Here is a 12,908-nt window from a genome sequence, read left to right on the forward strand (position 1 = left end):
GCTTTGGCTCTCAGTGTAATTACAAGTTGGAACATCAGAATCAAATATTCAGCACATGGTATATGACACCATGTGGGAACTTTCACACTACAAACATAATAGTAAATATAAGTCACATGTAGAATGCTTCTTCATCAGTATGAAAGTTTTTCAGTGTTTATAAAACAGAAGTTTTTTCAGTATAAGGGTGCTTATTTCATTTGCCTTTTAAAAGGAACCAAAATCTTTCAAACAGCTTTAAGCTTTTGTTTACTTCTTTGGATATTTCAGGGAACACACTAAAAATTTTAAATTAAAAAAAATATCTTCTTCTTTTAATTGCTCTGTATAAAAATTACTTTTCGTTTTTTTTGGTGCGACTCAGTCACTTTGGGCATTGTATTAAAATGTTTTATTTCTAAAGAACTTCTTATATTAAACATATTCAATAGTGTGTATTTCCATTGTACGGACACAAATAATTCTGCCAAACACTGTTGATACATTTCAATGTGATCCAGTTGTGAATTTTTATTCAAGTATACCTTTTTGAGGATCATATGTCAAGAGTCATGAAAGATTAAATTGTTGTCTTTCATACCTGAGAATGTTTTGAGTATTATCCTGAATGTGTGATGCACCATCTAATCTTATTTATGTAAATTTACTTTTTCTATGATTTTATTTGTTTGTTTTTTTTCATATATATACAAAGTCAATATCCACAAGGTCAGGAAGCTAATGTAGCATTCGCCTAAGTTTTCAGCACACAGTCACAGTTATGTAAGAGGAGCATATTCTTTACTCAGTGAAATGCATACGGCAGAACAATATTTACTGTTATTTGCTGTAACCACACCATTCTATCTTTTCTGCTGTTTGTGAAGGACTAATACAAAGAGCGGAGGCCATAAAATAGCACTTTGTTACCACTCTCAGAGCATTATCAATGCTCAGTAATGATTTCCATTGTAAAGTTGCTATCTCCACCTCGCCATACCAATGGCACTATTATAACAGTCCATATTCACAGGGATTGGTTCTTCCCACATTTGGCTTCTGTTCACATTTATGAGCCTCTATCTGAACTTATGGACCTTGTGTAAGCCGTCTGCATATGAATTGACACACTCCAATCAGCATCTAACGCCAATGCCTACAACCAGCTGAAACGTGGCTGTTGCTATGTGAGTCAGAGCCTCATTCAATTTCCATGACGACAGGAGCAGATGACATTCGCCATCTATCAACATATCTGTTTCACACAGGAACTCAGAGGTATTCATGGAAGCATTTCTCAATGAAGACTATAATTCAGTGATGTATGAAGAAAAACATTTGCATTTATCAAATTTTAACATGGTCAGTCAATGAAGAATCCGTATACAGTGTGTCATTACTGGCATGAGTGACACAGAAGAGGCAGCTCATCCATTTGTGGAATAGAGTCGGTCTCATTAATGACAATAAAACATGTTCATTTCAGTTAAGATTCCAAATTTAGATACAAACACATCAAACATTATCAAACATTGCAAACCTGGGAGTGCTTTAAATTTGTCAAGTTACAGTACAGCTATAGCACCTTTGGCTAGATTGAAAAAGCCGATCACAAATGAATAGTTTAGTGTACTGAACATTCAACATGTATTAAAAGACTGATCCTCATTTAGCGAGGTCTATCATATTAGAAATAATATGTTACATATATTATTACCTGCATGTCTCCTGAAATTATTGTTGCAGTTCTAATTTTTTGGATGAAAAACACTGGATATCATCACTTGTGCTTTATTTACAATTTGTATGTTAATACTATTAAATAGAGGCAGAAATATAACAATATTCTTTTATACAAACATGCAAGTGTTTTAAAAGATATTTAAGCCTATTGTTTTGGGGATAAATAGGCCACAAACATTAAAAAAAACATACGGTCACATGACTTTGCATAACAGCCCAACAGCCTGTAATTCAATGTTCAAGCATGTTCCTCAGGTACTTGTCCGGGAATCTTAATCCCCTGGTTTAACGTGTTTTTTGGACTGGAGTTGGGACCAATGGAGCGAGTTTCAGCAGTGCTGGTAGTTCTCTGGATGAACTGGAGGAAGTTTTCTTGAAAGGAGCCCTCATGGCTGGATGCTCCAATCTCAGCGGGCTGGGTCAGGCAGCAACGTCGAAACTTTATGAGCTCTTCCCTGATCTGTCTGTTCAAAAGGCCGTAGAAAAAAGGATTAACTGCGAAGGACGAGTAGGCCAGCCAGGTGACAGCCTCCTCTAAGTCCCCAGGGCTATGCATGGAGCCGGTGAGAGACATTTGCAGGTGGAAGATGAAGTAAGGCAACCAACAAACCAAAAACTGGCCGACGATAAAAACCAAGGTGAGCGCGGCTTTGCCTCCACTGAATGCCCTCTCTGGAGACAGTCTCTGGGGCCGAGTGCGGGTGGTGGTAATCATGGTAGTCTGGCTGTTGATGGAGTCTGAACGATCCTTGGCAGGGTTTGCATTCGCCCATGTTTGCACAGCTGGGACTTGCTGCAGGGCCGCAGAACGAGCCACCTTGTACACAGCACAATAAACTGCAAAGATAACCGCTGCAGGGGCCAGGAAACAAACCACGCTGAAGAGCACAGCAAATACTCCTCTCAGACGACTGTGGCTCGCATGCAGTGAACAGTGACCTGCTGCAATAGAGCTCTGATGTCCATAAGCTGGCCACCCAAACAGTGTGACCAAAGATAAGACCAGGGATTTTACCCAGATGAGGATCATGACTCCAACTGCAAGGTTGATGGTCATCTTGACCTCATAGCGCATCGGGTGTACAATATAGAAGTAACGCTCTACACTGATGGCTGTAATGGTGAGAATGGATAGACAGATGAGGAAAACATTAAGAAAGATGTAAACCTGGCACTCCAGTACAGTAAACACCACAGTGCCAAAGAAAGGTGAGCTGGATATGATGCCCAGGGGCATGAGGAGGATGGCACACAGCAGGTCCACTGCACAGAGGTGACACACAAACGCAAATCTCTTAAGGTGAGGCGCACGAGCAATGGCCACCATCACGCCAGTGTTGGCGAGCAAAGCAATAAGGTTGAGGGTCACCATGCAGAATAGCCCGAACAGGTCCTTGATCTGTGACTGGGAGCTTGTGACAACACCAACATTTGCAGGAACCGTGGGATTTGGCTCCCATGGGGTGGTGGTAAGATTAGGAAGTGAAGGATTTGACACGGACGCGATCATCAGACCAGTTTTGTCAGCCATTATTTGTTTCCAACTTCTTCCATTTGTGTCTTTAACGTCTTCATACGCAGATGTCCTGTGTAGAGACAACAGATGACTCATTATGAATATACTCAAGCGCTGCCTCACATCTGCCTATGTGTATTAGTGGTATGAAATTATGTGATTCTTAGACATAGTCTGGCTCATTTCATGAATATATCACAATTACATTGCAAATGATAACGGATAGCCATGTGTGAATATGTGAACATTTAGAATAACAAACACACGTTTATGAATTAATAAACTGTTGAACTGTTTACTTTAAAAACCATAAAAGACATCATTGGACTTTGTCAATTGATTATGATCCCTCATTTAAAAAACACAGTTATTATTATTATGACATTATAAACCTACTATAATGATGAACGTGCATTCAGACTGCTCTGTCAAGACTACTTGCTGCTGGCAATAACACAAGACAATTAAAGAAACTTCATTATGCATTAATGTTTTTAGGCCATTTTGGTCCAAAGTTAGCAGCCTGTGTTTGGGAGGATTGTAAGTGACTTGACCTGATATAAAGATTTACTCATGAATAATATTTTTGTTCATCTTTTGAATTTGGTTTTAGTAGATTGCAAGAACATATGAACTAACTTACAAGCCAAGTTTAAATTCCATCAAGATTTTTATGACCAAATGATTCAATACATGTAGCATTTTTGACCAATATCAGCTGATTGGCTCAAACTTTACATGATCCCGCGAGAGCCAGAGAGGTTATGAAATGACTGGATAGATGGATGAATATTAAACATGAAATTGCTTACCCATGATCCTCTGTTTATGTGGTCTCATTCAAACCAGACAGGCTCACAAGTGACCGAGTTTCTGTTTAAGTCCCACTCGTGGTTTACATGAGACCAGAGTATCGATTTTTGACTTGTTGTTTCATGAAAAAGTATAACGATCACATCCTTCGCCTGAAAATGAATGTGAAGCAGAGTCAAGTCATTATTTGAAGTGGGGCTCTTCTCAAGAGTGGGACGAGCCATCAAACTGTTCAAATCTATAAATTCCTCGATGGAGATGCGCTGATCACTGGATGCATGATGGTTTCAGTTGCTTCTTCTTGCTCCTCACCCCTCCTGCAACAATCCCCTTCCTCCTCCAGTCCTGTGCTGTGTATGGCAGTGACTGTCACACATTGTAGTGTGTGATTGTGTGTGCTGATGTTTTTTCTTTTTTTTTTTTTAAGCCCTTTCAGACACACAGTCCACTGTCCCTCTTTTGAGCTCAGTCTTCCCTGGGTCCTAATCACCATCAGTTTATTTTATTCTGCAAACTAACTTTGAACATGCTATTATTGGTGGAGTCACTTCAACACATTTAGATATATAAAACTATACTGTCCAATTCCATTCAGTTCAGGAACCACATATAGATCAATGTGATCTCTTTAAGGCAGGAGCAGTACATTTATTGTGTTTTCTTTTGGTTTAGTGCAGGCCAGTGCACGTTTTGGAAACCATATGGACTTTTTTTTTTCTTTTACAAAATATACTATGTAAAAAAAAAAAAAAATATTTAGAAAGATAAAGTAACCTTGTTACATGTTGAAACAAGCCTGTTGTTCCCCGCCCTGCAAGATTTCTGCAGCTGCCACGATGCATGTGCCTCGTGCACAACGATGGAGTCAGTGGTGAGTACAGCATAAATCTCCTGCTTAGTACTTGGTTTGGTGAGTTAAATAAAACAGTGGAACCTATAGTAGGCAGATCAGTGATACAAATGCTTGCTTTAAGAAACTATGTGGTTTTTTTTACATTGTTATTGCAACATGATTGAACCTTCGGGTACGCTGGTTTTAGTCCATATCATGACATCTCTCATACAATCCAGTGTGCCATCTGGTCAATTATGTCAGCAAAGTGCACACATTTTTTTTGACCAGTCTCTCAGTGATTAAGATTTTCCTCAACTACTAATAGTTATATTTATTGTTTTGATTTAATTAAACTAAAATCATGTCATGAAAAATAATCATGAGTATAACAAATCAAAGAACACAGATTTGCAGAAATATGTAAATCACAGCGGTACTCATGTTTCTTATCTTTTTAATAATTGTAAGAATATACTAAACAGTTTCTTTCTTCACACATTCTAACTTTATCTGATTAATTTGCACAGTAGATAATTTTATTACACACATCCAGATAACAATCATATACTGAGAACATATTTAAATGTGTTTATTAAAAATGTGAGTGGTCTGATCAGCCATTTCCTGCTTGAGCTTGGGGTTTATGTTCATCCTATGCATGAGTTTCATCTTTTATTTCATTCTACAGTCCAGACATGTATTTCACTCTAATTGGTGTCTCTTGGGGTTACCTATTCTAACCCCAGTCCGAGTCTTGGGAGATTTGATGTTTTCTTGTACCTGTGTTTTTAAGACGAACGAGTAAACTAAATTGTTCCAACATATAAATGGTTGTGTGTGTACTTCTGACCTAAACAGAGTCCGTTACAATCTTTAAATCCAAGAAGTGCAAAATGATATAGCAAGATGGTCTGCCTTGCCACATAAATCCAGCAGTAAGTGTTAAATAAGTTGAATGTGTTGCCCAGATTTCTTTATTCATTCACATTTCTACCTGTCGATGTCCCCCTAAGTCAATGTATTTATTGGAAGGGGTGAGGGGGTCCAAACAACAAAGATAGAAGCGGCATGCCTTTACCAAATCTGAAGGAGTGCTTTAATGCCACAATATTATACATTGCTGTGTAAATAGAAAAATATGTAGATTCAAGTCCAATTTAAAGTATGATTGGAAATTTTGTGGGGAAAGTACATGAGAACAATTTGGTCAAATACTTGTATATGAACACCCCCAAGAGTTGTTTGGCGTGTTATCTTAATAAAATTCCTGAATGAATTGTCCCACAGAATGACTGAAAGCAACAGCGAGAAAAATGTGTTTTGTAATAATTAGTCAAGTGGGGAATAAATGTTTGCGTGTGTCACAATGTCTTGGGATTGGCTTCAGCACCCTGCAACGCCCATGTCACGATTTCTGATGTGTAATAGATATGATTTTATCAGATGTAAGAACAATGTTTTTTTACATCCAACAAAAACTATGCTTACAGACATATTTTATACAAGAAAATACCAGTATCACATGAAATGCATCAACAGGTGTTTCAATATTTAGAAGAAAAAAAAAAGAAGACACTTCATAAAGTTGAGGGGGGAACATCCGTTTATTACCTCAGCACAGGTCCCAGCAGTGTCATAGTGCAAGATTCTCTTCAAATGGGCGCTCAATCCTGGCACCACATAGTGACATTAGCAATACAGTTTATAGATGCAAGTGCAAGAACAAGCTATTTGTGACATACGTGTATTATTGAAAAAAAAAACGTTTCTTGGGTAAAGAAGATGTCAGGTGTTCTTAACGATAGTCATATCTTGATATTAAAAACATCTCTGTGCATAGGGTATATATTTTGCAAGTGCTTTATTATATAACTGTTAAGTTTGTTGTCTTTGACTTAAATGCTTAATTCCTCTAAATGTCAAAAAACCTTTTTTTTTCTTCCTGAGGCTGAGCACTAATACTATTTCATTGCAAAGTGGATGCAATATGAAGAAACGCATGACTACAAAGCAGTACAAAGTCGAACCTAAGGTGCAGTATAATCATATTATAAACATCAAAGCCACACCAGCGAATGAGACTTCTAAAGATTCAAAATCAACAGTAGTTGGTGCAAAGAAAGTACAGGGAAAGGGATGAGGACAAAGTGGCAGCAATGCAGCACAGCTATGTATAAGGCACAGAAAGCTATGAGTCATTTATGTATCTTCTTACAACCATAATGGCTGACAGGGCCTGTGTCCACTTAAGTGTTTTTCTCTGATAGAAAAGAAGATGCATCGGGCTTCAGGCATGCAGGCGTTTCTCAGCTGTAACTACAAATCTTTAGTAAGGAGGATTCTTTATGGCCACATCCTATAGACTCACCAGTTCTGTATGAAACCCAACTGGAAAAAGGAAAAGTGCACCAAGTGTGCAGGTTTACATCCATTTGTCCTTCTATTTTGGCAATTTTCTACCATTTTCTCCTTCTTCTGTATTTAGTGTGTTTACAAACTGGGAATGCAGCACATGATATAAACTTCAAACTTAGAGATAAATCATTGGAAATCTTGTACAAATACACAACGTGGCGAATTGCAGAAAGAATTTAAAAAAAAAAGTGAAATAAGCCACACGTTTGAGAAATAAGATTGCATGTGATCAACACGATCACTGATTTTGCTTCTTTGCTTTTATAAAACAGAGGAACAAGAAAAAACATAGGAGGGAGAAGTCGATTCAACACAGTATTCTTCACTCGCACCACATTTTTGTTACCGTCAAACTTTGTTCCTACATCAGAACCTTCTGAGAAGCATCGGCTGCTGCTTTAGAGTCTGTGACGGAGGTCACATTAAAGTCTGCAATTTTCTAGAGCTTCAACTTAACATCTGCAGTCTATAATCTCTCTGTAAACTGTAGGAGGACAAACTGATTTCTACATTTTCTCACATTGATAGAAAAAAAAAAAAGTCAATGATTAAAAAGGTTCTGATCCTTAGATTTTAGATGTGTGATTGAAAAGTACAAGGTTTGTGTACATGACTGTGGGTGTTTTTAGGACACAAGGGTCTTATCTGTTGACGTTTTTGTGAGCTCACACTTTCAGGTCATTGATTTTGTCTTACAGTAAACATATTTGAAAAGAGGATGAAGGTGTACAAAACCAACAGCTGAATGAAACCACATACATCCTCCTTTGGAACCAACTGAAAAATGACACTGATGTTCAGGAAGAAATGCCATGTGGACACAAGCCCTAGTAATAACAATAGTGGTGATATATGGGAAAATGACATATCAATGCACTATAGGAAGCAGATAAGCGCTTAGACTTTTCAATGTTTTTTTGTTTTTTTTTTAAAGGACCTTGTTTTCATTCTTTGATTTGAGTTATATCTACATTTTCAGCTCAAGCAGATAGCGAATGCGGCACTGATTTTCCTTGTAGATGAGATATTCACTGTTGGAGAAATTGCTATTTGCAAACTGAGGCTGATCTATGGCGGTACCCTGAGGAACGGCAACCTTCTTACCGTCCAGGGTGATGAAGATGTCCTTTAAAGGATCTGTGAAAAAGAAGAGAAAGTAACAAATCAGATCTCCACTGATGCAATTTTATGAGTTCGGAGGACTGTTGTCACCAAACAGTGGCGATGCATTGACTGGGACCCTGACCTCGCAGGTTTGATTTACAATTAGATCCTTTCTGAGTAATTTGTATATTCTCTTATTGCTTAAAAAAAACAACAACAAAAAACAAGCTGCATCCCTGCAGTTTATTAGAACTGATGCACATAACTGATAAACTCCAGTTTGACTCTTTAAAACATTGTCTATGTTCTGAGCAAGTCTGGGCTAAGTAAACTGTTCCACAAGTGAATATTGCCTTAAATAAATGTTAATATAAAAATAGAACATTTTTTTTCACAATATTAAAAGTTTATAGTTGTTTTTTTTTTTTACCCGGTTCCACAGAGCCTCGTGCCACCACACTGTCAAAGCCTGCTGGGGCTTTTTTCAAAGAACTGTTGTCTCTGGTGATGGTGTGCTCTCTGCCAAGGGCAACCTCATTGAGAAACATGATTCCAGTAGATTTGCAGGTGCTCACTGTAAGTAAACCATTAAAAAGTGAGACTCAAGTATATTGCAATTATGACAGCAAAAAAAAAAAAAAAAAAAAAAAATAGATTATTTACTTACCGTAACCTGCAGATTTAGCATTTTCAGATGCAAAGTAGATCCCAGAGCCAACACGGCCACCTGAATGAGGCATAATTCTCAGGCCACTCTTCAGAATAGCAGCCACCACTGCTACGTTTGTGCCGTGCCACAGAAGACGGCGGTTGTCCAGATTATCATTCTCATTGAAGCGTTGTCCCTGCAAAGTGCAACGCAAGTGTTGGGTCACAAGACTGTGGCACCAAACGTGAGAAAGGTCATCTGTGGCGCCTCACCTCAGCCTCTCGGTCCACTTCCCAAACATTGAGAATTTTGGGTTTGTGATAGTCACCTGCTGTTGCGTTCAAGTATTTTTCAACGATCTTGACGGAAGAAAGAAAATAAGCAATGACCCACTGAGTTGAACATTACATAAAATAAGAAGAAGAAAAAAAGAATGCAAGGCTTTGTACTCAAGTTTTCACAGTAAAGATACAACACCTTAAATGACTCCTTTTTCTTGTCCAACAGAGTGAGTTTGCATTTCAGAGAATCGTAATCTTGGTCGATTTGGTGAGGAACGGTCTCTACCGTGTCTTCGTGGGACTTCTCAGTCTCGGATTTCAGACTCTGGGCAAGCTCAATATCTGCCAGCACCTTTAAGGAACAAGCAGAGAAAGATGTGACTTTAAGAGTGCAGAAAAACTTCACAGGACTGCATTTAATTACAAACTATGTTTTAGACATTTTACCATGAGCATCTCTTTTTTCTTATCCACAATCTCCTTGTCGTCAAGGGTTGGCGGTCTGGTCCTGCCAAAGTTGTGGGGGATTGTTGTGAAGAACTTGGATGAAAGTTCTTCCAGGCGTTCTTCCAGACGCGCTCTTCCCATTTTTTTGCCCATGGCTGCTTCAATCTCTTCCAAAACTTCGAAGCCCTTTGCGATCTGCACCTTACTGAGCTTTCCCAAAGGCATCTTTTTGATGTCTGCAACAATCATCCCACACAAAATAAACCTCAAATCCAAATAAGAATATTGTTGATATGATTGTGTGAGCTGATTTTGTTTGGCTCGAGTTACACAAGCACACAGAGTCTGACCATAGCTCAGCTTGAATGGATTTATTTTCACAATGACGGAAACCGTTTAAAGGTCACCGGGCACAACTTTGAGATCGGAGGCAAAAAAGGGGTTGACAAAATGCAGACTTCACTCTTCGCAGCAAATTAAATTCTGCAGTTGTGTCTGCTTGGTCTCCTTCAACTAAAAGTGGGTATGTTACCAACGATTGTCAATACGTTTTTGAATGTCTCTCTTGTTGTCTGTGCCATCTCTCCCCTGTCCTCTCTCTCCAGAGATATACTTTCATACAGGTTTTCTGAATGTAAAGCTGGAAGTTTCTGATCCGTGCTTCGTAACGCTATCAAGTCATAAACGTGTTGAGTAACCTGCTCTCTGATGTCAACTTGATGTCTTCTCACTCTTGCTACTTCTCTTTATTTAATTTAAATGGAAAGTGGAATAAGTTGGCTATGATGTATTTAGAACTCGTCTAAATATATAGATAAACATAAATAGCTGAGCTCATCATCAAATGTAAACCTCAACCTAAAGGTATCTCACAAAACAGGTACTCTAAGCTCACTGAACTTTGGCAAACCGGTTCACAAAACAAACAGACAGTGAACTGAGACACACCCACCTAAGTTCAATCCTTCCATTGCCTCCTTAAACATGTCGTTGCTGAAAATGAAAGTGATCAGATTTTGTGTCGGATCATCCAGCGTGCATGGTTGGAAGTTTTTCACAACCTTGGCCATCTTCCCGTCGACGCACTCGATCTGCAATGCCCCACAGAGAAATCTTTCAAACAGCTACAAAACACACGTGCGATTGCTTCAAATGAAGTTCAGGTATCTAAAACGGCAACTACCAGTTATTTAACTTACGCCAGTGAATTAGTGGCATTACCTTGACCTCAGCGTCATCATCACCATCCACCTCTATTAGGGTGTACTTCCCAGAGTGAGACACAAAATTGGCTCTGTTGCTCCAATTGTTCTTCGTCTTGTCCTTGAACTTTTTCTCAAAGTCCTTGACTGCATTTTCGGCTTTATCAAAGGGGTTAAGTTTGTCTTGTCCAGATTCTCCCTGTATTTATATTTGACAAGAAGCAATCAAAGGCAATCACGCTAATGTGACAAAAAGCATCAAACTGGTGTAGAAACTGGAAACGTATGAGGCAATTAATAAATTGTGTTAATAGTAACAACGTGGTTAAATTAAAATGTTGAAATGACTTGCAGTCTATTTACTTCGTCAAATAACACCAGTGTTTGTTGACACATAAAGGGGAGGGCTGTGCTTGACACACAATTAGGACTACATGCTCGCAAACAGTCTTTAAAGTACATAAATTAGAAATACAGAAAAGAACAATGACCAGAAAGCAATTTGATAGATATAACAGTAGAGATGCACAGTGAGGAGACACTCACCACTCTACCCCATCTGTTCCATGTGTAGAACTTCTTCTTCACTTGAACAACTTGAATGATATAAAACTTATTGTTGTTGTACCCGACGTTGGTCTGGTTGAGCATGCAGTCGTAGTCCTCATAAACCTGGAGGAGAAAGACAACATACATTCAAATATCGTCTACCATTAATGGTGGAGTCATTGTTAGACAATAAAGAGTATTCACGTGCACAGTACCTCTCCAGTGTCCGACATTGGACAGTAACCATCCACCTTCCTCTTGCCTTTGACTTGTGACCCCGCAGCCAGGAGGGCCTCCTTTGCAGAGGTGAAGGCATCTTTGGGCTTCTCTGGCTCCTCCTTGGCTTTCTTCCCCCCTGCCTTGGCCGCCGTGGCTGCTCGTCTCTTGGGTGGCATGGTCCTGACTGGAGCCCCTGCACGGAGTCACGTGAGGCCGCGTCATCAGGAACCTTGCCCGGGCATGTGAGGACAAGTCCGACTGGGAAAGCCCTCTGCGCCACGCACTCGTCGAGTCGAAATAAATCAACTTGCCACACCAGTGCTAAGTAACCGAGCTACACATGTGATTAAAACACATCCTCCCCGCGATAACACAACAGTTTGGACAGTTTGGGGACGAGACAGACACGGAGCCTCCACCCTGTTTTCCCCGGAAAACGACCTGCGAGTCAACCCGCCTCCCCCCCCGAAAGCTGGAAACTCACCTTTTTATCGACAACGACACGAAGACGGCGGAACGAAAGACGACGTCTCTTCGTTACAGAAGCAGAACAGCTTGCGTGGCAGGTTGACTTTGGTTCCGTGTGAGTTTACAGCCACTTTGCAGACTGAGGAAGAGGAGGAGCTGAGTCGTACTCTTCCTTACTGTAAGTCCGTGTTTTCCTCTGCTGGAGTCAGTGTGTGTTGTTACAGAAGAACAGGAATCTCTGGCGCCACCTGCTGCTCTCCCGCTCCAACTATGGACGGTACATGTTTTACAATCACGTCTACAACAACCGTACCACTTCAACTGGTACCTGGTCCAGGGTGCACCTTAGCACCCTACAATGATGAACTGAAGAAAGTGGGGTGGAAAATGGATATCTTTGCGTGATGAATTCTTTGACTCACAAGATGACACAATTGTCTTGGTCTTATAATTATAACATGGACATGTTATGTTACATGCTGCTACTGGCTTGTGTATATGCAATTGTATAATGACAAGTTCTTACACAGATTAATCTGTGTAGTCATCCGTGTGTAAAAGCTTCACTTTTGAGAGTTGACGTAGAGCCTGTTGTTCAAATGCAGATTAGAAAACGTGGACACAAGATGGCAGTGTTAAACCACTGATACTCTTGAGGCTGATTCCCAAACATCATCCAGTTGCTGGC

The 12,908-nt window shown here is 39.6% G+C and overlaps 2 protein-coding genes across 2 annotated transcripts; both read right to left on the reverse strand.

The window, feature by feature from the left end:
* Positions 1–1,960: 1,960 nt before the first annotated feature.
* gpr61l (G protein-coupled receptor 61-like) lies at positions 1,961–3,253 on the reverse strand (the record flags this gene model as incomplete). Its single annotated transcript, XM_080495936.1, has 1 exon — positions 1,961–3,253. The coding sequence occupies one exon, from the start codon at positions 3,251–3,253 to the stop codon at positions 1,961–1,963; it is 1,293 nt and encodes a 430-aa protein (XP_080352062.1).
* A 3,213-nt stretch (positions 3,254–6,466) lies between these two features.
* On the reverse strand, positions 6,467–12,407 carry parp3 (poly (ADP-ribose) polymerase family, member 3). The gene is made up of 11 exons (XM_080495563.1): positions 12,237–12,407; positions 11,749–11,945; positions 11,531–11,656; positions 11,004–11,183; positions 10,735–10,873; positions 9,783–10,018; positions 9,532–9,687; positions 9,327–9,413; positions 9,073–9,250; positions 8,836–8,979; positions 6,467–8,438 (listed from the first exon to the last, which is right to left on the reverse strand). The coding sequence occupies exons 2-11, from the start codon at positions 11,926–11,928 to the stop codon at positions 8,269–8,271; spliced, it is 1,596 nt and encodes a 531-aa protein (XP_080351689.1). The 5' UTR covers positions 11,929–11,945; positions 12,237–12,407; the 3' UTR covers positions 6,467–8,268.
* Between the last annotated feature and the right edge of the window lie 501 nt (positions 12,408–12,908).

The sequence above is a fragment of the Blennius ocellaris genome, assembly GCF_963422515.1.
Source record: "Blennius ocellaris genome assembly, chromosome: 4".
Classification (NCBI taxonomy): domain Eukaryota; kingdom Metazoa; phylum Chordata; class Actinopteri; order Blenniiformes; family Blenniidae; genus Blennius; species Blennius ocellaris.

What these genes read in the sequence shown, in the direction of transcription:
- parp3 (XM_080495563.1), bottom strand. Translation starts at nt 11,928, where the DNA reads ATGCCACCCAAGAGACGAGCAGCCACGGCGGCCAAGGCAGGGGGGAAG. An exon ending in GGAACAGATGGGGTAGAGTG is followed by an intron (nt 11,184 to 11,530) that starts GTGAGTGTCTCC and finishes ATATAAATACAG; the next exon opens with GGAGAATCTGGACAAGACAA. An exon ending in AAGTGGACCGAGAGGCTGAG is followed by an intron (nt 9,251 to 9,326) that starts GTGAGGCGCCAC and finishes TGCACTTTGCAG; the next exon opens with GGACAACGCTTCAATGAGAA.